The sequence below is a fragment of the Vigna angularis genome, chromosome 2 (genome assembly GCF_016808095.1).
Source record: "Vigna angularis cultivar LongXiaoDou No.4 chromosome 2, ASM1680809v1, whole genome shotgun sequence".
Lineage (NCBI taxonomy): Eukaryota > Viridiplantae > Streptophyta > Magnoliopsida > Fabales > Fabaceae > Vigna > Vigna angularis.
In genome coordinates, this window is record NC_068971.1 from 1,435,584 (window position 1) to 1,456,625 (window position 21,042).

The 21,042-nt window shown below is 38.3% G+C and overlaps 2 protein-coding genes across 3 annotated transcripts; both read right to left on the reverse strand.

Annotated features, from left to right (window-relative positions):
* Positions 1-980: 980 nt before the first annotated feature.
* LOC108337482 (aquaporin TIP1-3) lies at positions 981-2,924 on the reverse strand. The gene is made up of 3 exons (XM_017574015.2): positions 2,522-2,924; positions 1,705-1,955; positions 981-1,579 (listed from the first exon to the last, which is right to left on the reverse strand). Exons 1-3 carry the CDS (start codon positions 2,652-2,654, stop codon positions 1,205-1,207), a joined length of 759 nt encoding a protein of 252 aa, XP_017429504.1. The 5' UTR covers positions 2,655-2,924; the 3' UTR covers positions 981-1,204.
* Positions 2,925-4,617: 1,693 nt separating this feature from the next.
* On the reverse strand, positions 4,618-19,236 carry LOC108336661 (ABC transporter B family member 20). 2 transcript variants are annotated; one of them, XM_052873301.1, is made up of 11 exons: positions 18,433-19,236; positions 10,845-10,899; positions 10,565-10,740; positions 10,247-10,447; positions 9,170-9,429; positions 8,780-9,090; positions 8,459-8,679; positions 8,009-8,349; positions 6,966-7,750; positions 6,638-6,879; positions 4,618-6,416 (listed from the first exon to the last, which is right to left on the reverse strand). In XM_052873301.1, the coding sequence occupies exons 1-11, from the start codon at positions 18,817-18,819 to the stop codon at positions 5,184-5,186; spliced, it is 4,212 nt and encodes a 1,403-aa protein (XP_052729261.1). In that variant the 5' UTR covers positions 18,820-19,236; the 3' UTR covers positions 4,618-5,183. The 2 variants fall into 2 exon arrangements, with proteins under 2 accessions (XP_052729261.1, XP_052729262.1); XM_052873302.1 differs by having other exon boundaries at positions 10,692-10,740; positions 18,433-18,448.
* Positions 19,237-21,042: the final 1,806 nt, after the last annotated feature.

Here is a 21,042-nt window from a genome sequence, read left to right on the forward strand (position 1 = left end):
ATATATATATATATATATATATATATATATATATGAAGAAAGTTGTTCAAAGTTTTTTTTTTGCTTAAAGCATAAATGAAAATCGCATATGTTCATTTATAATAATAGTTTAAAAATCTTGTTATAAATTCTTAAAATAAAACATTATATAAAAAAATTCAATGCAAAAGAAAAAAATACTTACAAATATTTGCATATAGTGTTGTAAATTGTAATAAGGAGTATTTTTATATATTTATCATGACATTTTGCATACACTCATAATTTATTTACTATAAGTACGAGTTTATCGTATGTCTCGTTATATTTATTTTTACTACATTCAAAATAGGTATACTCTAGCCTTGCTAATATTTTTGGTTATATTTAATTCAATTTCATTAAATAACTCAAAAGTGATACATTAATTTATATAGAAAAAAATTATAAATACTAAATCTTTAAGTTTTATATGAAAAGTGGTACATATATAGAAAATTTATATAGAGTATCACCTATAAGAATTTCAACGATAATATACTTACAAAATAATATAAATTTTATACCATAATTTCAAAAGTATGATAACTCAATTAAATACAAATTTTCAATAGTTCTGAAATTTATTTGTTTCATATTATTACTCATTAATTGTTACTATTTTATATTTCTTTTAATTCATACCATTCCCAACTTTTCATATTTTGTTATCACTATATTGCTCTTAATTGTCAATATTCCTCTCTTGTTTTATTCTTTATTTTTTTTTATCACATCCCTTGCTTTTTTCTATAAAAGGAAACTCAATTCTATTTTTTTTTTTACTTTTATGCTTTCCCATATTTACTTGATCTTTCATTTTTATTTATTTTTTCTCATAAAACATATAATAAAAAAGTATCATATTAATGAGTGAATTCATAGTTTAACATTAAAATTCATTACATTACATGACCCTATTAAAGGAGGGAATAATAATAGTAGAGAAAAGCTAAAAAGGATTGCAACTCATTAGTCTAACATAAAAGATTACATCTAGAAATTCCTTGTTCATCTCTACAAAACCAGAGAAAGAGAAATCTTAATTCCTACAACATAAAAATGGAGTACTAAGAATCCTTATCAATTCTTAACAATCTCAAAAGGATCTTAAACCTTCAGCAATTTTATTCACTCTTGAATATAAGAGCACAAGCACACCTCAACATTTATCAGAAAGCAAAATCTAGAAGTCATTGCTTGAAAGAGGTTCATGACCATCATCACCAATGAAGATGTTATCATAGATAATTGCAGCAATAGCTGCACCAATGAATGGTCCAGCCCAATAGACCCAGTGATGAGTCCATTGCCAGGTAACCACAGCAGGGCCAAAGGACACAGCTGGGTTCATTGATGCACCATCAAAAGCACCACCAACTAAGATATTGGCACCCACAATCAAACCAATTGCAATAGGGGCAACAATTCCCACATTCCCTTTCTTTGGATCCATTGCTGTTGCATAAACTGTGTATACCAAACCAAAAGTCATCACAACTTCAAAAATCAATGCATTCCACACAGACACACCAGGGGATAGAGAAAAGCCTGATGTTTCCTGCAATGTACATGTTACAAGGAAGAGTTTCAATTTCAACCATGAAATCAGTGCAAAAGGTTACTATCAATTGCTAGTGGCAGTGTTAAAGCTGAAGGAAGATTAAAGGATTAAAGGGTTACTACCATTCCACCAGTTGCAGATTTCAGAAGAATGCATGCAACAACTGAACCAAGTAACTGTGCAATCCAATACAGAATACTTCTCAGCAGGGTTATGTTTCCTCCTATAAAGGCACCAAATGTGACTGCAGGGTTCACATGACCACCAGAATGAACTGCCCCAACAGAAACAGCCACAAAAAGTCCAAATGCATGAGACAGTGATGCAAGTATTAGACCAGTAGGTGTTGCAGGTCCATTGTCGGTAAGCTTGCCTGCCAAAATAGCCAATTAATAGCTACACGCAAAATCCTCACATTGTTGAGCCTAAACAACACTAAAATAGAGGACATGACAATTGAAACTGGTGTTCAAAATTTCAACTCTGGTTTAAAAGTTTGCAGATATTATGCAGCTAGAATTATTCAGAATGGAAGTGTAGAACTACTACATGTATGTATGTGTGATTGTGAGTGAGTCCTACCATTTTGTCTTTTACTTGATGTAAGCACCTTGATAGGGAGAAATTATTACATGATCATCAATCTTTATGCGATTAATGATTTAATTTAACTTTATTATTCTTTCTTATGAATGTTTTTTAAAAAACAAGTCTTATGTCATTTAGAGATTGATTGAAACCAAACCACAAACACATAATATTCTAGACCATATAAGAATTTCCCCTTAAGAGAAAGTCTCAGATCCAATATCTGACAAACTTTACACTAAAGTCCTAAAAACTTCAAATTTACAGTAAATTATTCTGAAATGCAATGTAAGTTCAAATGGGAGTAGGATAAGTTTTTGGAATGAAAAAAAGAGTGTGAAGAGTGCTAACTGTAAGCCATGCCAGATCCTTCTCCAACAAAAACAAAAATGATCATGGAGAAAAATTCTGCAAATGCTGCTCTAATTGCATCAGGTTGGGCAGCCTCTGCAGGGGACCCAATTGCAATTCTATACATTGCCATTGTTATTGGGTAGCTCAGGAATCAGAACAGAACCTCAAGAAACAGAACAAAACTAAACGTGTTTCTGGCTTTTCATTTCTATACAATTTGCTTATGAATGAGGACTAACTGTCAGAGTGATATTCGCACTCTCAACATCAAAATTAACGGCCAAGGAAACGGTCAGTGACAAATCTCAGGATTCTTGCAAGAGCTTCTGCTTCATAACGTTTGTAACATCAGCTAAAACAGCGGCTAGCCAAATAGGATGTTATTGGTTTGTCTAAGAATATACTTGCTATCCTTTACTTTGACTCTTTGTAAATTCAAAAATAATACTTCAATATACATAATTTTTTTACATACATTATTTTTTTATTCTCTTCTTTTAGTTTCTTCTTTTTTGAAAAATTATAAAAATTAACTCTTTTATAATTTTTTATTTTTATTATGTGTGCCAAATAAATAAATGTAAATATGTGTCATTCTATCATTATTTCTATAAATTTTTACATTCTCTCATTTATTTTCTTACACTTTATTTCTTATTTTTTTTACTGATATTAAATTTCATTATTTTAAATGACATATTGCTCTTAAAAAGTGAATGTCAAGTGATTATATTGAGTGTAAAAAAAGACATTTCTCATCACCTTTAGTTAGATACACAATGTAGTAAGATGGAGTTTAATTATCAAGCAATTAGTCACATGTTAATATATTGGAAAATATTATTTTGACACCCAATAAAAATTTACACATACTTTATATTCATTAGTTTGTCCTTCAATTTCTCTCTCTCTCTCTCTCTCTCTCTCTCTCTCTCTCTCTCTCTCTCTCTCTCTCTCTCTCTCTCTCTCTCTCTCTCTCTCTCTCTCTCTCTCTCTCTCTCTCTCTCTCTCTCTCTCTCTCTCTCTCTCTCTCTCTCTCTCTCTCTCTCTCTCTCTCTCTCTCTCTCTCTCTCTCTCTCTCTCTCTCTCTCTCTCTCTCTCTCTCTCTCTCTCTCTCTCTCTCTCGTTACAAATATAAAAGTTAATTTTGTTAATGATCAAAACATTTGTACAAGTGATATGAATGTAGTGTAAAAAAACATTTTTCATATATATTGTCATTCACTGTATATGTGAAGAAGATGATTTATTGTTTCTGTGAAGTTTACCATCTTCCCTTACGGATTAAGAAAATGTTGTACTTTTACACAATTATGTTTGGAGACCAAGTTTGATTTTCCCTTAAAACAACACCTTATTTACCCAAAATTATATTAAATACCTACAGAAAGGACAGCAAAACAGAACTTCAACATTTTCTTGTGTTTTTATAATAATTTCTATGATAATTATACTTGATTTTATGAAAAGGAAATAAATATTTTAAGGCTCCTTAAAATAAGTAGGAAAAAATATTTTTATTTTGGAAGACATGATCATTGATTATTTATAATTTTCAATCCATTAATTGCTCTCGGTATTATTTTTATCTTCTCCTTCAAAAGTAAACGTTATTTTAAAAAATTACTTGAATAAACTTCTAAATGTATTACGACAAAGGAAAATAAACGAAAATTTTAATAACTTTCTTTGATAGATTAAAATCATCTAATACATATCAACTTACAAGTATGAAAGACCTTGTATTAAAACTACACTACATATACTGATTTTAATAACCTCAAAAGAACGTGATTTATTTTACCTTTTACTTTTCTGATCACCTGATTTTAGTGGTTATTAGTTTGAAATGAAAATAAATAGACTTTGAAACCAAAGTACATTTCTAGATATTAAACACCCAAGTGAGAAAAGGGGACAAAAATACATTTTAGCATAAACAGATGTTATTCATGTATACTTGATGGTGAGGCATTGAAGATTGATTCTACTTAAAGTACAGAATATAGAAATCAAACAACAACAATCTGTTAACCAAAAACACCAGCCTCAAGAATGTAGTAAAGAATATTAACATGGAAAAACACTCGGGATTCAAGCAGCAAAAGGAATGCCTTCCAAACTATTGCTATATATTATATATACAGATGTTACAGCTCTTCGATCTGAATTTTCTACAATTATCACAATTCGAAAAAGAAAAAGAAAATTACAGTTATGAATAAGTTCATCATCCAAGCTCGACCTAGGGAGAGTGAAAAGGAAGAGCAGTAAAAGAGTCGCCTCACCTCAGAAGAATTAGTGTTGATTCCACTCTCTCTCTTGAGAAACAAATCAATACCAGGGATGGAAAACACCCAGTCTAAGCTGCTTGCTTTCAAAAGAATTCAACCCAAAGCTCACAAACCAACCAAACTCCAAAATCCTATATTTAACTTCCTACATATCTATTTGTCCTACAGTATTCACTTCCTATGCCTATTGATGCCATGTGCAAATCCACGCCCCGTCAATCGCATTCCTACCCACAATTTCCACCTGACGTTCTTGGGAAAACCCTTCAGGTGCAGAAATCACCAATGGTTCAACTCAAGAAGAAAGTGAAACTATGCTCGTGAACAAACATTAGCCGCAATTACTCACATCACATGCTCCCATTCTAAACAAGTCGATGCTGACGCAAGGTCTTACCAAAATGAGGTTGCATCAAGCGGACATACAAACCGTTCTTTGCAACCAATGAATCATGACTGCCTTCCTCCACTATCCGTCCGCCATTAAGCACTACAATATTGTCTACATGCCTCATCATTGCTGCCCTGTGTGCTATTAAAATGGTAGTCTTGTTTCCCATTATTAGTGTGTCTAGAGCCTCTTGCACCACTCGGCTTGACTCAGATTCTATTGATGAACTGGCTTCATCCAACAATAAGATAGGGGCATTTTTCAGCACTACCCTAGCAATTGCAATTCTCTGTTTCTGTCCTGGGGTTAAGTCAACGCCTCTCATCATCCCTACATGAGTGTCATAACCATGAGGCAAGCTGCTAATGAAATGATGGGCATTTGCTATTCTTGCAGCCTCTTTCATCTCTGCTTCAGTGGCATTATGCCTTGCGTATAAAATGTTTTCCCTTATGGTTGTTGAAAAGATAATAGGTTCCTGCTGAACAAGACCAAGGTGGCTCCTCAACCATCTCAAGTTATAGAGCTTTAAATCCCTACCATCCAGGAAAACTTGACCTGCAACTGGATCATAAAATCTCTCAAGCAAAGATATTATAGTGCTCTTTCCTGATCCTGAAACTCCCACAATAGCAACTGTTTGGCCCCCATTGACTTTGAGGCTAAAATTGCTCAATACCAACACTTCAGGACGAGATGGGTAGCAAAAATCAACACTTTTTAACTCAATGCTTCCATATACGTTGGGTGGCTTCAATGCTGAGCCATCATCAGGATCAATTTTAGGAACACGGTCTATAATTTCAAACACTGATATGAGGGATTTTCGTCGTTTTAGTATGTAAGGAGCCAATCCAAAAGGCTCCACAAGTGCAAATGTTGCAAATGAGAAAACCATGTACTCTTTGAGTGCAGTCGGTGGATCCATGTAACCTCGCTTTATACATATGGCAGTGTACCAAAGTAGCAGGGCATTACAAGCAAAAAGTAGAAATTGTGAAAAACCAAATGCAAAACCAATTGCCATCCCATGTAGAAAGCTCTGCTTAAATATTTTCTTCAATTGCAGCCTATAGAGCTCCATTACCTTGTTACCAGCACAGAAAGCAACCACGGTGTAAATGTTCCTAACTGCATCTTCGAGGACCAAAGATGCCTTTCTGTGCATTTCCTGGATACCTCTTGAAAATCCAGCAAGCCAAAATTTCTGCAATATTAAAAACCGACTGCATTTAATGAGTTTCGTGCAAAGATTAAGTAAATTGACAGGACTCCTGTTATTCTTAGAAAGTCATTCATCAGTTCATACAATTAAAAGATTGAGAAAGCAAATTTACGTTGTATTTCACAGATCTCATTGGTCTAGAACAGGTTCATCAACTTAATAACGCCCATTTTCAAAATAGTTATATTTCAGCTGGTGCAAACCTGGGCAATAGCAGAAACACAGAGAACTGGAAGGGTTGCAAAAGCCACTAGTGCTAATCGCCAGTGCAGCAAAGCCCCAATAAGAAGACCAACAATAACTGCAGCACTGTCCTGTATAAATATGGAAAGCCTGTTGCTAAAAGCAGCTCGCACAAAAGTAGCATCATTGGCCAATCGCATGGACAAATTGTCAGTACTGTTCTCCTCACCATCAAACCATCCCACTTCATTGCGTAGCATGGCTGCAGTATCATAGAAACAGGTTAAGTAATGTTAAAAGTTACACATTTTTTAAAAGAAATACACTGCCAGAAAAGTAGTTATGAACCTGAGAACATCATTCTCCTAACTCTTTCTGTCATTTTCTCACCCATAATACCGAAGTAGAAATGCTGTAAAAAGTTGGCAACTACCGTCACAATACCCATGCAAGCAATGATCAAGCACCACTTGTCTACTTCCCGTTCCAGGTGATGGGTGTCATCAATTCTATAGTAAGCTGTCACCACAAGACCAATAACATAAGCAAGAAGGGGGTTGAAAGAGCCAAAGATTGCAGCACCTATGCTTCCTAACACAGCATAAAGCCACTCAGTAAAACTAAGCTCAGCCAGCTTCCGCAGTGATGGAGGCTTTTGGTGTCGCACACCCTTTGTTTCTCTCAATTTAACTGAAACATCATCAGAATGACTATGTGGTCTACTAAAAGTCTGTGAATGGGAGCGTTCGCTTTTAGGATCAGATGTTAAAAGAGGTGAAACTGGAGATTCAGGATCAGATTCATTTGACTTTTGTCTCTGCAGAGTCTGAACATCAATCTTTGGTAGCTGGGGAAGTCTCATTTCAAAACTGTCCTGCCTTCTTATTGATGGCTCCTTATCAGCTGCATCCAATAGCTGTCCATTTTCCACCATGTGCTCAGGTGATGGGCTCCAGGCTTTTGGTGATTCGTGCAAGTTAAAGGCGCCATCTGAAGGTCGAGATACATTAGACATTCTTTGAAGAGAGGGTGACTTCGTCATTTTAGGGGATGATGGTTCTTTTAAGCTATGACTTGAAGAATCGTTTTCAATTTGGAAGCCCGCAGTTTCCTTGTAGTTTCGAACAGGCATCCTGGTGATAAAGAGTAAATCCATGAAAATACCAATATGGAAATGTTTTATTATTCCAATAAAAAATGTTTAATGCTGTAGTCAATGGTAATTTGAATGCACTAAAATATTATTAGTTCATCATTCTAAGAAATAATTCTCTAAACAAACTATTGATCGACTTCCATCATCCCCATACTTTAAGAGATCCGTGTTATCTTATGAGTAGACACAAACAATAATGCATGGTGAAGGAATAAGTGTGATTTGCTTAAGAGACCTCTTGGGAAGTTTGGTTGCCTCTTCACATCGAAGAAGCTCGGCATATAAGCCATCCAGGGTTAATAATTCATCATGAGTACCCATTTCAACAAGCTGACCTTCCTCCATAACAGCTATGTAGTCAGCATTCCTTATGAGACTAAGCCTGCGAGCAATTATTATTGTAGAGCGTCCCAACATAAGCAAATTCAGAGCCCCCTGAACAGACCTCTCAGCCTCAAAATCAAGTCCACCAGTAACCTCGTCAAGCAGAAGAATTGATGGATTTAGAAGCACAGCTCTTGCAATAGAAAGTTTTATTTTTTGCTCTTCGGTCAGAGCCAGACCTGCCCTGCCAACCTGAAAGCCAGAAGCGTCAGTTTTGGGAATTAAAACCTGACTGCCACTTCAAGGAAACAGTTAAAAACACCATCCTAAAGAAAACATGATTATGCGACCCAATCTTTACCTGTGTGTCATAACAGTTATCTAATGAGCTGATAAACGTATGTGCTTGAGCTATTTTAGCCGCCTCTTCAATTTGATCCATGGAAGCATCCCTACCATAAGCAATATTGTCTCTTATACTCAAACTGAGTAAAGCAGGCTCCTGGGTGACCAATCCTATTTGGCTCCTCAACCATTCCAGTTTCAAATTCTTGATGTTTTCACCATCTAAAAGAACTTCTCCTGAATCACAGATCGGCAAAACAGTACAAATCTGTAAACAACCAAAACAGCATTTTGAATGAAATAATAAAATCATACTGTATCGTTGGAGAAATTTTACCTAATGTAGGATCATAAAAACGCTCCATGAGTGGAATAATACTACTTTTTCCAGAGCCATTTCTGCCAACAAGTGCTACGGCTTTCTTAGCAGGCACAGTGAAGTAAAATCCACTCAAGATAGGGATTTCAGGACGGGACAGATAGCTGAAATAAACATTCCGAAATTCAATATTTCCTTGCACTGAATCCGGGGCAGTGCCATCATGATTAACAGATGAGGGTGATCGACTTATCATCTCAAACAATCTATAAGCAGCTATTCGTCCCTGATCAAATGAGTAGAAATTTGTAGCCGCTTGATTCAATCCCCTGAGTAAAATTAACAAATTTTAAGTAAAATAATTAACATATAATGAAATTATATGTGTTGGGTGGGATTGATACTTACAGGCCACTTAGAATTACAGCAAAAAGAGCTGTTATAATTTCACCACCATGCGCTTTTCCATGAATAATCAAGAATCTTCCAACCCAAAGTTGTAACGCACAAGAACATATTGCTAGACCATATGTAAATCCAAGACCAAGACCTTGAACAAGACTAATTAATATACCATATCTAAGAGTAGCTTGCAATGATGTTGCATATGAATACTTAGCCAAAGTTTCATTTGTAAATGCATACAATGTCCTTATATAGGAAACTGCCTGCAACACAAGAAATTATTTATATTGAGAATTGGTGGCACTAAAACACTTCATCATTCTTAATGTACCACTTCATATTCAAATATTAAGAAAAATAAAGATAAAACTAAAGCATTTCTGATGTTATTAACAAAACAAAGCAATCATTCATTTTTACAACTTGAAAACTGTTTCACATGGAATATGACATGTAATATGTAAATAGCTTTAAGTATGTATAATCTGAGACTCTTAGACAGCATATTCATAATCCTAAGGAGAAAATGGCTAGCAGAAATTTTGAAGCATTTTATTCAATGATCCCATTCCATGCATCTCCACATCAATTTCTCTTCCATTAGATGGGGTAAAAATGATCTAGTCTCCATCGCAGTCAGAAATGATAGAGCAGTCATTTCAGTATCATAAGATATTAAAGGTGCCTCTTTGGTATTCTGCTCACAGGTATTTCATCAAAGTTTGCAATTTCAAAAAAGCAAAGGCTGGACAATAGTCCAAATTTAGCTAAAAAATATGAAGACCGAATATGATATACAATTAAAGAAGGGGCCAACAGAAACAAATGAATATGCAATACCATCAAAAGAAGTGAAAGCCCTAAGGTTGAACCATTCCACATGTCAGCTTTAAATTTCGGAAACTATAAAGTACAGGTGTTATTTTAAATAGATAAGGTGGTCTCATTGGAAATTTGACAAAGAATACTATACGAATCTTAAAACCATCTATATGCCTATCTCATGCATACCCGTGGGAAAAGAAAAGATGAAAGTACTTAGGTCAACGTAATAAAATTAAAATTCCAACAATAAACAACCTGTTCAGCAATGCCAGCTGCTTCAGCATATGCATCTTGGATGTTCTCTGCTAGCCTATGGAGGAATATGTTTGATATTCCTCCAGCAGCAACAATAAATGGACCCGTTCCTAACGTTAACAAAGCAATCTGCCAACAATTTGTAAGGCCAATGACAAGACCACTGAAGAATGTGGCCATATTATGAATATAATTTCCAACCTGTGTCATCAAAAGCATGTAAATATATTATACAAGACATATGTCCAGAGATAATTGCAGAGAAGTTAATTTTTTACAAAGGAAGTAATTCATACACACGATTAGAACAAGACATACTTTTTCACTAAGAGCAGACTGGATAAGCAACACATCACTCAATACTTGACTCACAATGTCTCCATTGTTCCCATAAGTATCAAAAAAACTCATATCTTGATTAAGCAGTACTTGAACATAATTTGACCTGATGACAGCAGTCTGTCGTTCTCCCGTCAAGATCCAACACGAAACCTCTGTTTAACAGGAGGGGAGAGCATTAGAATAGCACAAGACTTAAAATGCAACATCTCATAAAACACATTTCCCATGATGAAATTCATTAAACATTTAACTTTACCAATCCAACCAGCAACAAAAACTCCCACAGCAATATAAACAATGGTTAAAGCAAGCTGCAAAGAAAAAAAAGCTAAGTTAGCAGAAGTCCATTGACTCACAAACTGAATGCCTTGTGGAAAACCGAATATAATTGCTCCCCTAAAAGTTTCCTCTTTTCAAAATTTCAAATAACAAAATTATTAAAAAGTTGAGATAAACAACGATAGCAGTAGAACATGAAGTACAACTTTAGCATGCACATTATGAAGAGGAAAAGTATGTTCCCCTGACTTTCTCCCATCTCTTCTATCTTAAAGGTCCACCAAATAGTTGAAAAACCAAATCAATTGCATGGAAAAAGCCTTACACTCTCTCCTCCAAGAGCTTAAAAGCCCAAAGACAAATAGAATATATTTTGAAGCTTTACTTACAACATAAGAATACCAGATTACCAGGAGGCATATATATCTAGCTTTTAAGGCTACTTGTCCACAAGAACCTGGTAAATGTTGCTAGTGCATGAAGCACCCAATAGCACCACCACAACTCATTATTGTCTGAAGACCAACAGGGCAGAAGGAATATGGGCTTTTACAAGGAATGTATAAGGTGCTAAAATATAATGTATCTGAATCAGAAAATAAAAAAGGTAACTACAACGACTTTTGTTCAGTATATTAGCCTCTTCCTAATGTTTCCTACCTATTTTCACTTTATATTCTTGACTAGGAGAAACAAAATTATAACCGTACTTTGCAAAAAGAAAAAAAAAAGATTCGGGCAAAGGACAAATTACATGTAAAGTGCAGAAGATTATAACCACCCTATCTGGGAATGAAACTTCAAGCATTTTCAGCCCAATGGGATGCTGTAATTTTCATTTCATGATTTTGGCTTGAATTGGCTTGTGTCATTTAGCTGAAATATGGTATTGTTATGATATTTTTTTTGACATAGTACAAGGGGCCTTGAAGGATACTTTATTCCTTTACCTATGGAGGATGAGTTATAGTACAAGGGGTCTATATAAAAAGTTATAACATTTATGCTTTCTCAATAAAATGATGAGCTTCATAAATTACGACAGAAAATTCCATCCAAGAGTGCCCTCATGTAATGCAATCAAACCCTAGTTGTGATGTGTGATGCTTAGGCTTCTCCAGTACATGATCCTGCTTTCTTTAATTTTATACTCTACCAGATTTATTTTGCTCGGCAGACAACAACACAAAAACAATCCCATGAAGATCCTAAATTATTGACTGCCTGAATTTTCCCCAAAAGATATCAAATACAAAGCCCTCTTACCATAGGTACTTTCCAGAGCAATCAGACAGAAAATTAACTTAAGTTAATATGTCTTCCTATTTTCTGAGAATTGTCTTTCAACATATCCTCTATGAAACTTCAAAGTTTTCTGTTAGGACATGGAGGGTTGAGAGGCGAAAGGTGAGGAAGAGTACTTAACTGTTAAACAGTTAAGTGGGGCAGGAAAAAGGTCTCTATAAAAGGACCTCTTTTATTGTTTTCCGTTATGGAGTTGGTACTCTTGAGTTGAAGACCAGTTTAGACCTGGTGAAGGAGGTTAAGCTCCTGGTTTCCCAATTGTATTCTTGATTCTTTGATGTGAATACAAGTTGTTTCTTTTACAATTGCTTGTTGTTAGAGTACTGAAGTGTGAGAGTAAGGGAGATAGTTAGGATTCTTACCAAGGTTCCTAACAAAGTGGTCCGACCTGCCGGATCCAAATTGGAGAGAGAACGCGATGGAAGGGAAGTTACATGCTCTGGAAAACATAATTGAAGGAAAAATGAACGTAGTTGAAGGACGAATGGAACACCTGGAGATGACAGTAGACAGGTTGAAGGCGGAGTCAACGGCAAACCGGCAAGACTCGATCGCGATGCGTAAAGACATCCAAGAACTGTTACGATTGATGGGTGTGCGAAACAAGCCAAACGGGGAGAGCTCTGACGGGAGCCATGGTTCAGTCAATGATAATGGGGGTGCCCGACGCAACGAAGCCAAAGGAGAAAGAGAAGGGGAATGATCAGAGAACCAACCCAATTGGAGGCGACGGGTGGAGTTACCCGCGTTTGAAGGAACCGATCCTTTGAATTGGATTAATAGGGCTGAAAAATTCTTTGAGATACAAAAGGTGGCGGAGGCAGAGAAGATCGAACTGGCTCACATCAGTATGGAGGGAAGCGCCGGTTATTGGTTTAAATTTTGGTAGGAAAAGGCAAACGACCGATCATGGGAGGGGCTCAAGGAAGCGTTGTTGATCAGATTCGAGAGTCGCTACCGGGGCGGCATTTTTGAGAGGATGGCGGCGATCAAGCAAACAACCACTGTGGAGGAATATGTGAAAGAATTTGAAGCTCTGGCCGGACAGACAAAGGCGTTTTCGGACGACCAGTTGTTGGGATACTTCCTGGCGGGCTTACGGGAGGAATTGCGATGCCAGGTGAGACCCCACAACCCACGAAACTTGATGACGGCGATGAAACTGGCGCGGGACGTTGAAGAGGCTCTACACGGGCTAGGTCTGATGGGTTGGACGACATCCAAGAACCCCCCATCATGGGGACGAACGACAGGAGGAGGAGCGATGGTGGTAAGAACCGATCCGCCGAGGAGCAATTCGATGAGAACGACCCCGACCGAGAGCGTCGGGTCCGTCAGACGTGACAGTGCTACGGGAGGCGGCCTGGTGAGAGGCGGAATGCACGGAGGAAGTGATAACCGAGGAAGGAGTTTAAGAAACCTGCCTTACCCTGAGTTTCTGAAACGCAGAGAAGAAGGAAGGTGTTTCCAATGTGGGGGGCCATTTAGCCCAGGGCACCAGTGCCCGGAGAAGAGTTTACGGGTGGTGTTATTGGCCGAAGACGAAGAAGAGGATGTTGAAGGGGAAGAGGTAGAGTTGGAGCCACCCTGCATGGAGTTATCGGCGTTCTCGGCTGGCGGGTTGACGCAACCTAAAACATTGAAGTTGCAGGGGAAGGTGGGAGGAAAAGTCGTGCTAATATTGGTGGACAGCAGCGCGAGCCACAACTTAATTAGTAAGAAATTGGTGGAGGAACTGAAGCTCGGAATGGAAGACACTTTTCCATATCAAGTAAGCTTAGGGGACGGTCATAAGAAGAAGACCCGAGGGTGTTGTCCGAGGGTGGTGGTCGACATGGGGGGAGTTGAGATTGAGGAAAAGTTCTATTTGTTCGAGTTGGGAGGAGTAGACATGATCCTCGGAGTTGAGTGGTTGGCCAAATTGGGGGAGATCACGCTGGATTAGGGGAAATCCACCATGTCGTTCCGACAAGCAGGGAAGAAGATTGTCATAAAAGGGGATCCGACGTTGGAGAGAAGGGTGGTTGAACCAGAAAAATTGTTGAAAATGAGTGAGGCCGAGACATGGGCTCTGGTTTGGAGCTTGGAAGGTAGACTAGCGGGACGAGAGGATAGAGGGGAAGAGGGGCTGACGGTGGAACAGAAGGAGGAAATGGGGAGAGTATTGAGGCAGTATGAGGAGGTATTTAAGGAACCCCGCGGACTGCCTCCTGACAGGGAAGAGAGACATCAGATCATTTTAAAGGATGGGGCCGACCCTGTCAACGGGCGCCCATACCGCTTACCCACATGTCATGAAAGAGGAGATCGAACGCCAGGTGGCAGAAATGTTGCATGCAGGGATTATTCGACCAAGTATAAGTCCCTACTCCAGCCCGGTGATTCTCGTAAAGAAGAAAGACGGAAGCTGGCGATTTTGCATAGATTACCGAGCGCTCAACCGAGCAACCGTCCCCAACAAGTTTCCCATACCGGTGATCGAAGAGCTGTTGGACGAGCTTAGGGGAGCGAGGTATTTCTCAAAGGTGGACCTCAAAGCCAGCTACCACCAGGTCCGGATGGGAGAGGCGGATATCCAGAAGACGGCGTTCCGGACCCACTTGGGGCATTATGTGTTCCTGGTAATGCCGTTCGGCCTCACCAACGCGCCCGCCACTTTCCAGAGCGCTATGAACGAGCTATTACGACCGTATTTGCGGAAGTTCGTTCTCGTCTTCTTCAACGACATCCTCGTGTACAGCGCAACATGGGCGGAGCATCTGCAGCTTGTGAACATGGTGCTGGATCGCTTACAAAAACAACAGTGGGTGGCCAACAGGAAGAAGAGTGAATTCGGGAGAACATCGATCGAGTATTTGGGGCACGTTATAACAAGGAGAGGGGTCGAAATGGATGAAGGAAAAGTAGAGGCAATCGTTGCCTGGGAAGAACCGCGAATGTTGAAAGCTCTAAGAGGTTTTTTGGGCTTAACGGGGTACTACCGGCGATTTGTACGAGATTAAGGCAAGATAGCGAGGCCGCTAACGGAGATGCTGAAGAAGGGAAATTTCATATGCATAGAGGTGGCCAGGGAGGCGATGGGAAGACTAAAGGAAGCGGTGACAACAGCACCGGTGCTAGCGTTACCGGACTTTAGGCAACCTTTCCACGTAGAATGCGATGCCTCAGGGGTGGGAATCGGAGCGGTGCTGACGCAGAAAAAGAGACCCATAGCATACTTTAGCAAAGTGTTATCGGAGGGGACGCTGGGGAAGTCGATTTACGAGAAGGAGCTCATGGCGGTGGTGATGGCGATCCAACACTGGCGGCCATATTTGCTGGGCCAGAGGTTCGCCGTGCACACGGACCAAAAGAGCTTGAAGTTTTTGTTGGAACAAAGGATAACCACTCAAGCTCAACAACATTGGATTGCTAAACTCCTTGGCTACGATTTCGAGATTGTGTACCGAACGGGAGCCACCAATAAAGTAGCGGACGCTTTGTCACGAAAGGGAAGGGAGGAAGGAACCGAGAAATACAGTCCAGGGATGGAAAAGGAACTGAATGGAATGGTGAGGCCGTACTGGAAGGATTTCCAAGAAGTGGTAAAGGAGGTAGAAGAAGATGAAGAGTTGAAGAAGGTTGTGGCAGACATTACTCGGGATCCAGATAAGCACTCCTCATTCACGATAGAAAATGGGCGACTCCATTACAAGGGAAGGTTGGTCATCTCGGCCAAGTCGGACTGGGTCCCGAAATTGCTGGTGGAGTATCATACAACTCCAACAGGGGGTCATTCAGGAGTATACTGCACTTACAGGAGGATAGCGCAGTCCCTATACTGGATCAGGATGAAGAAGGCGGTAACAGAGTTTGTCGCCCAGTGCTTAGTTTGCCAGCAGCACAAGTACTTAACCGCTTCACCACAAGGACTTTTACAACCGCTGCCAATTCCCCAGCCGATTTGGGAAGACATCAACATGGATTTCATAGTGAGGTTGCCGAAGTCCAAAGGGTGTGACGCCATCTTGGTATTCGTGGATCGTTTAAGCAAATATGCACACTTCATCCCTCTTAGACATCCGTATACAGCAAGAACGGTAGCTGAAGTTTTTGTGAGGGAAGTAGTGAAATTACACGGAGTGCCTAAGTCCATAGTAAGTGACCGAGATCCCTTATTTCTCAGTTCATTTTGGAGGGAGTTGTTCAAGTTGCAAGGGACCCATCTTCAGATGAGCACGTCTTACCATCCGGAAACCGATGGCCAGACAGAAGTGATGAATCGGGTTTTAGAAGGATATTTGAGGTGCTTTTGTTCTGAACATCCAAAAAGCTGGAACCTGATTCTTCCGTGGGCAGAATACTGGTACAACACCAGTTACCAGGGGGCGGCCAAAAGCACACTGTTTGAAGTGGTTTATGGGAGGACACCACCAGCTTTAACCAGGTTCGTGCCGGGGGAAACACTGGTGGAACCGGTAGCCCAGGAACTTCAGACGCGTGATGAGGCGCTGCAACAGCTTCGATTCCACTTGACACGAGCTCAGGACCTGATGATCAAGCAGGCTAATCGAAAAAGGAGGCAAGTGACTATAAGGGTGGATGATTGGGTATATTTGAAAATTAGGCCGCAAGACAAACTTCGATGTCGGTAAGACTACATCCAAAATTATCAGCCAGGTATTACGGGCCCTTCAAAGTGATTCAGAAAATAGGAGAGGTAGCATTTAGACTGCTCCTACCTGAGAATGCGAGAATCCATCCGGTCTTCCACGTGTCCCAGCTGAAGTTGGCCATTGGGATCAATCGAGTGGAGAAGGAGTTACCAGCAGACTTACAAATGAGTGGACCGTCATGCTGGCCAACCAAGGTGCTAGATAAACGGGTTCAGCAGCAAGGAGGAGACCAACGAGAGCAAGTGCTGATTGAATGGCAAGACGGAGGGGTGGAAAGTGCAACTTGGGAGGATCGAATGGTGATGCAAGAACAGTTTCCAGAGTTCAACCTTGGGGACAAGGTTGCTTCTCAAGGGGGGAGTAATGTTAGGACATGGAGGTTTATGAGAGGCGAAAGGTGAGGAAGAGTACTTAACTGTTAAACAGTTAAGTGAGGCGGGAAAAAGGTCTCTATAAAAGGACCTCTTTTATTGTTTTCCGTTATGGAGTTGGTACTCTTGAGTTGAAGACCAGTTTAGACCTGGTGAAGGAGGTTAAGCTCCTGGTTTCCCAATTGTATTCTTGATTCTTTGATGTGAATACAAGTCGTTTCTTTTACAATTGCTTGCTGTTAGAGTACTGAAGTGTGAGAGTAAGGGAGATAGTTAGGATTCTTACCAAGATTCCTAACATTTTCCGAAACTTCAATACACCACAGAAGAAATTTCACGCTTGTAAAAATGTTTTAAGCTTGCAATGCACTCCAAGCAATTAGTTTTAGCACGGGACAGAGAAGAGAGCCACTTCCAAAAGCTCAGTCTGATACATGATTTAAATACTAGCTCCATGACTCAAGTAACCGTGAGAGACTCACTCTTGTATCAACCATTGAGTTGAACCAACTACAAGTTGCTAAAGTAATGAAATTATTTATGACAAACTGTTATGGACAGGTCTGAAGTTGATTTCATTTGATACTACAAACTGATACAACAAAATAACTAGCGTACTCTACAATCTACCTTTATCATTTTATTGGACAAGAAAAGGTCTACACAACATTGCACCAATGCAAGAGAAGCAATTATGAAACCGAAAGTGCAATGGTCAGCCCGCGAAAGTAATCAGTTTTCAAAACCAGACAAGGTCACATGCAAAATCATCACAACTAAACATTTTTCTTGGAACTCTTCATAGTCCAATCAATTAGCAGCAGGGGCCAATTGATTTAGAGAACGTGATTAGAGAAACTTTCCAATTTTCTACCCGCGGAAGTTACCACCTATTGACCAATTTAGTTCTAGACATCAAACCCAAGATAACAAGATTACACGAACAACCAAATAAAAGACACATTTTGATATAGCTTAAACCCTAACAATAACTTCGCAAGTCACCAGCTAGCCTAGTGAACCAAATCAAACTATCAGAAAAGAAAACTAAGGCTTACATACCCGATCATCACCAACCCATCCAAGTCTAATTGTAACAAAGCTAGTCAGTAAATTCGATAAATAAAGCTTTCAACTACATCTCGACAGCAAAACATTGCCTGAGCGTTAAACAAAGGGGCCAAAACCATAAAAGGAGAAGGGTAGGGTTTGCGCACGAAAATCACAATCTAACCTCGGTGAACCTGTTAAACTGCTCGTGTGACGTGCCGAGCTCAGGATCCATCCGCAGCACGTGGATGATCTTCGCGAAATAGTGCAAGTAAACGACGAGCGCGGTGCCATGAGCCGCGGCGGCTAGGGAGCCGACGGTCATGAGGAACCAATCGAAGCGATCGGCACATGCGAAGAGCTGCGAAAACGGAACCGCCCCGGGCGGCGGTTCGATCTCCTCCGGCTCCTCCATTTCCTCCTCCAACTCCACCTGCTGTGAGGCAGAGGTCTCGGCGCCGGGGTCCAGGTACGGCGACGGAGACTCCGGCGGCTCCGAGACCTCCGAAACCGGCGTGAGCGGTTGCACGTGCGGCGGGGACCATCCGAACAATCCTCTTGATATCATCATCTCTTTTCGCACGCTCTCTCCGAAACGAAAACTCTGAATTCAGCAGATCCACTCAAACTTAAAAGCCCTGGGTTATATCCGCGTTCCGTTATTTTCCTCTTCCGGCGAACGACGTCGTCCTGGCCTTCGCCGGCACCGCCGTCGCCGTCTCTTTTTACGGCCCCTCAGGTCGGAAACGCAGTTCTAAGAGGAGAAACAAACGTCACCCGAAGCAGCACGCGAAATTCGTGACCCCTCTCCCGTTTTCTTCTTCTTCTTCTTCGAGTTTAAGAGAGTTATTTCAGTTTGGATAGGTTTAACGGTCAAACGCCGGCGTCGATGTGCCTTACCGTATTTTCCTATTTTATGACGATTTATTTACATATGCTTAATTATTTATTTATTTGTTTATGGGTTTATGCTTTTTAGGGACAGAAATACAGTGAGTGTGCGCTGTGACGACAAAGGCATGCATGCAAACCTGGAACAACAGTGAAGGGTGTTTTCGTAAACTCACACTCAATTATGATTTTGTTTTCGTGAAATTACGTTACCATCCTCTAGTGAGAGTTGTTAAAATTGACACGTGTCAGTGTCAAATGGAGGAGCGCGGACATATTTAATTTATATGTTTTAACTTTAAATTCATGATTAACGTCTTTTTTAAGTGATTTTAAACAGTTAAGTTGACAGTTTATTATTAATTAACTAGGTTTAAAAATCTTGATATATTAAATGTTCTTTAATCCATTTTAAAATATCAGTATTTATCAATGTATTTTAAAGGTCCACATAAACAACGTATAAAAACTCAACAAAAAATTTAAATTCGTGAAAAAGAAAAAATGAAAAGAAAGAAGAAAAAATAGTGAATCTTTTTTATCTTAGATAATATATTTGGAGATAGATTTATTAAAAATATATAATCATAGATTAAGAGATGATTTAAAATATTAAAATACTAAATTAATGTGAGATTTAGAGATATACTTGTTTTTAATATTATATAGTTATTAGATTTATGATTCATTTTATAAATGTAATAGTTGTAAATGAGTAATTAACCATATTAATATAACTTACAACCTTGAAATAAATAGTATTGCTATTATATTGAAAAGATTATGATTAAAAAAACGTCTACATTCTTATAAAAACAACAAAAATATATATATTTATGACATATTTAAAGAAATGTTTGTAGAAGATATCTTGTATGCAATTTTTAATTTTTAATTTGAAAATGAGTTTTATGGAAAAGTTAAGATTGGAAGAGTGGTGAATTGGGTTGAAGGGCCCTCTTCACTTTTTCTTACTAATTATTAGTGCAATTCATGGACGAGCCACTCACAAATAATTAGTTTTACATTTCACACTTCCACTAATTTTTTTTATTATTAAAAAAAAAAACTTATAATTAGTGCCTTCATGTCATATTCATCATTTCCCACAACAAAAGCAAGCCACTATGGAAATATAGGTCCATATAAATTCATAAACCATGTAAAAATACAAGGTTATATCAATAAACTCATTTTAATTAGTTTTTTATTAGATTGTTGATGTTTCTAAGTAGAAAAGTATTTTTAGTTTGTTCTTATATTGTAAGATTTGTTTAAGATTCAAAATTTATTTTTTATGAAAATATTATAATGGAATTTGTCTTATGGTGATGCTCAAAGATAATTCAAAAGAAAAAGTGTAGATAATTTGACCATGCATACCATTATTGGGTCAATTGTTACATTTTAAATTAAAAGTTAGATACAACAATTTGACTATACGTATATTGGAATCATAAATTCCTAAATAAAAAAAAAGAAGCTTCCAAATTTCATAGAAGAAGGTAAACCACTCACTAAATATACGTTAAACAATCATTTTGTTGTCTTTATTTTTTTTTAATTTATAATCTTAATTTTCTTGTTTTAAAGTAAATATTCAGTGTCTCAATTTTAAAAAAATCATTGACTTTAGATTAATTGTCCAAATTAGGAGATTGACTTGATTTTTTTTTTCGAGTAATATATATATATATATATATATAAAAGTTGTGATATTTTACAAATTAGAAAAATAAGAACTAGAAAATTTATGTAAATATTCATCAACTAAAATCATAAACCTAATTATTTTTTCGGCTTTAAAATTTAGACAACACAAAGAAGTACCTTCCTGTAATTAAAAAAATAATGAACCTTAATAAAAATATATTAAAATTTATATGCAAAAAGTAAAGATCAC

What these genes read in the sequence shown, in the direction of transcription:
- LOC108337482 (XM_017574015.2), bottom strand. Translation starts at nt 2,654, where the DNA reads ATGGCAATGTATAGAATTGCAATTGGGTCCCCTGCAGAGGCTGCCCAA. An exon ending in AGGATCTGGCATGGCTTACA is followed by an intron (nt 1,956 to 2,521) that starts GTTAGCACTCTT and finishes CTATTTTGGCAG; the next exon opens with GCAAGCTTACCGACAATGGA. An exon ending in AATCTGCAACTGGTGGAATG is followed by an intron (nt 1,580 to 1,704) that starts GTAGTAACCCTT and finishes TGTACATTGCAG; the next exon opens with GAAACATCAGGCTTTTCTCT.
- LOC108336661 (XM_052873301.1), bottom strand. Translation starts at nt 18,819, where the DNA reads ATGATGATATCAAGAGGATTGTTCGGATGGTCCCCGCCGCACGTGCAA. An exon ending in TTTTTATGATCCTACATTAG is followed by an intron (nt 8,680 to 8,779) that starts GTAAAATTTCTC and finishes TCTGTGATTCAG; the next exon opens with GAGAAGTTCTTTTAGATGGT. An exon ending in ATAACTGTTATGACACACAG is followed by an intron (nt 8,350 to 8,458) that starts GTAAAGATTGGG and finishes TCTGGCTTTCAG; the next exon opens with GTTGGCAGGGCAGGTCTGGC.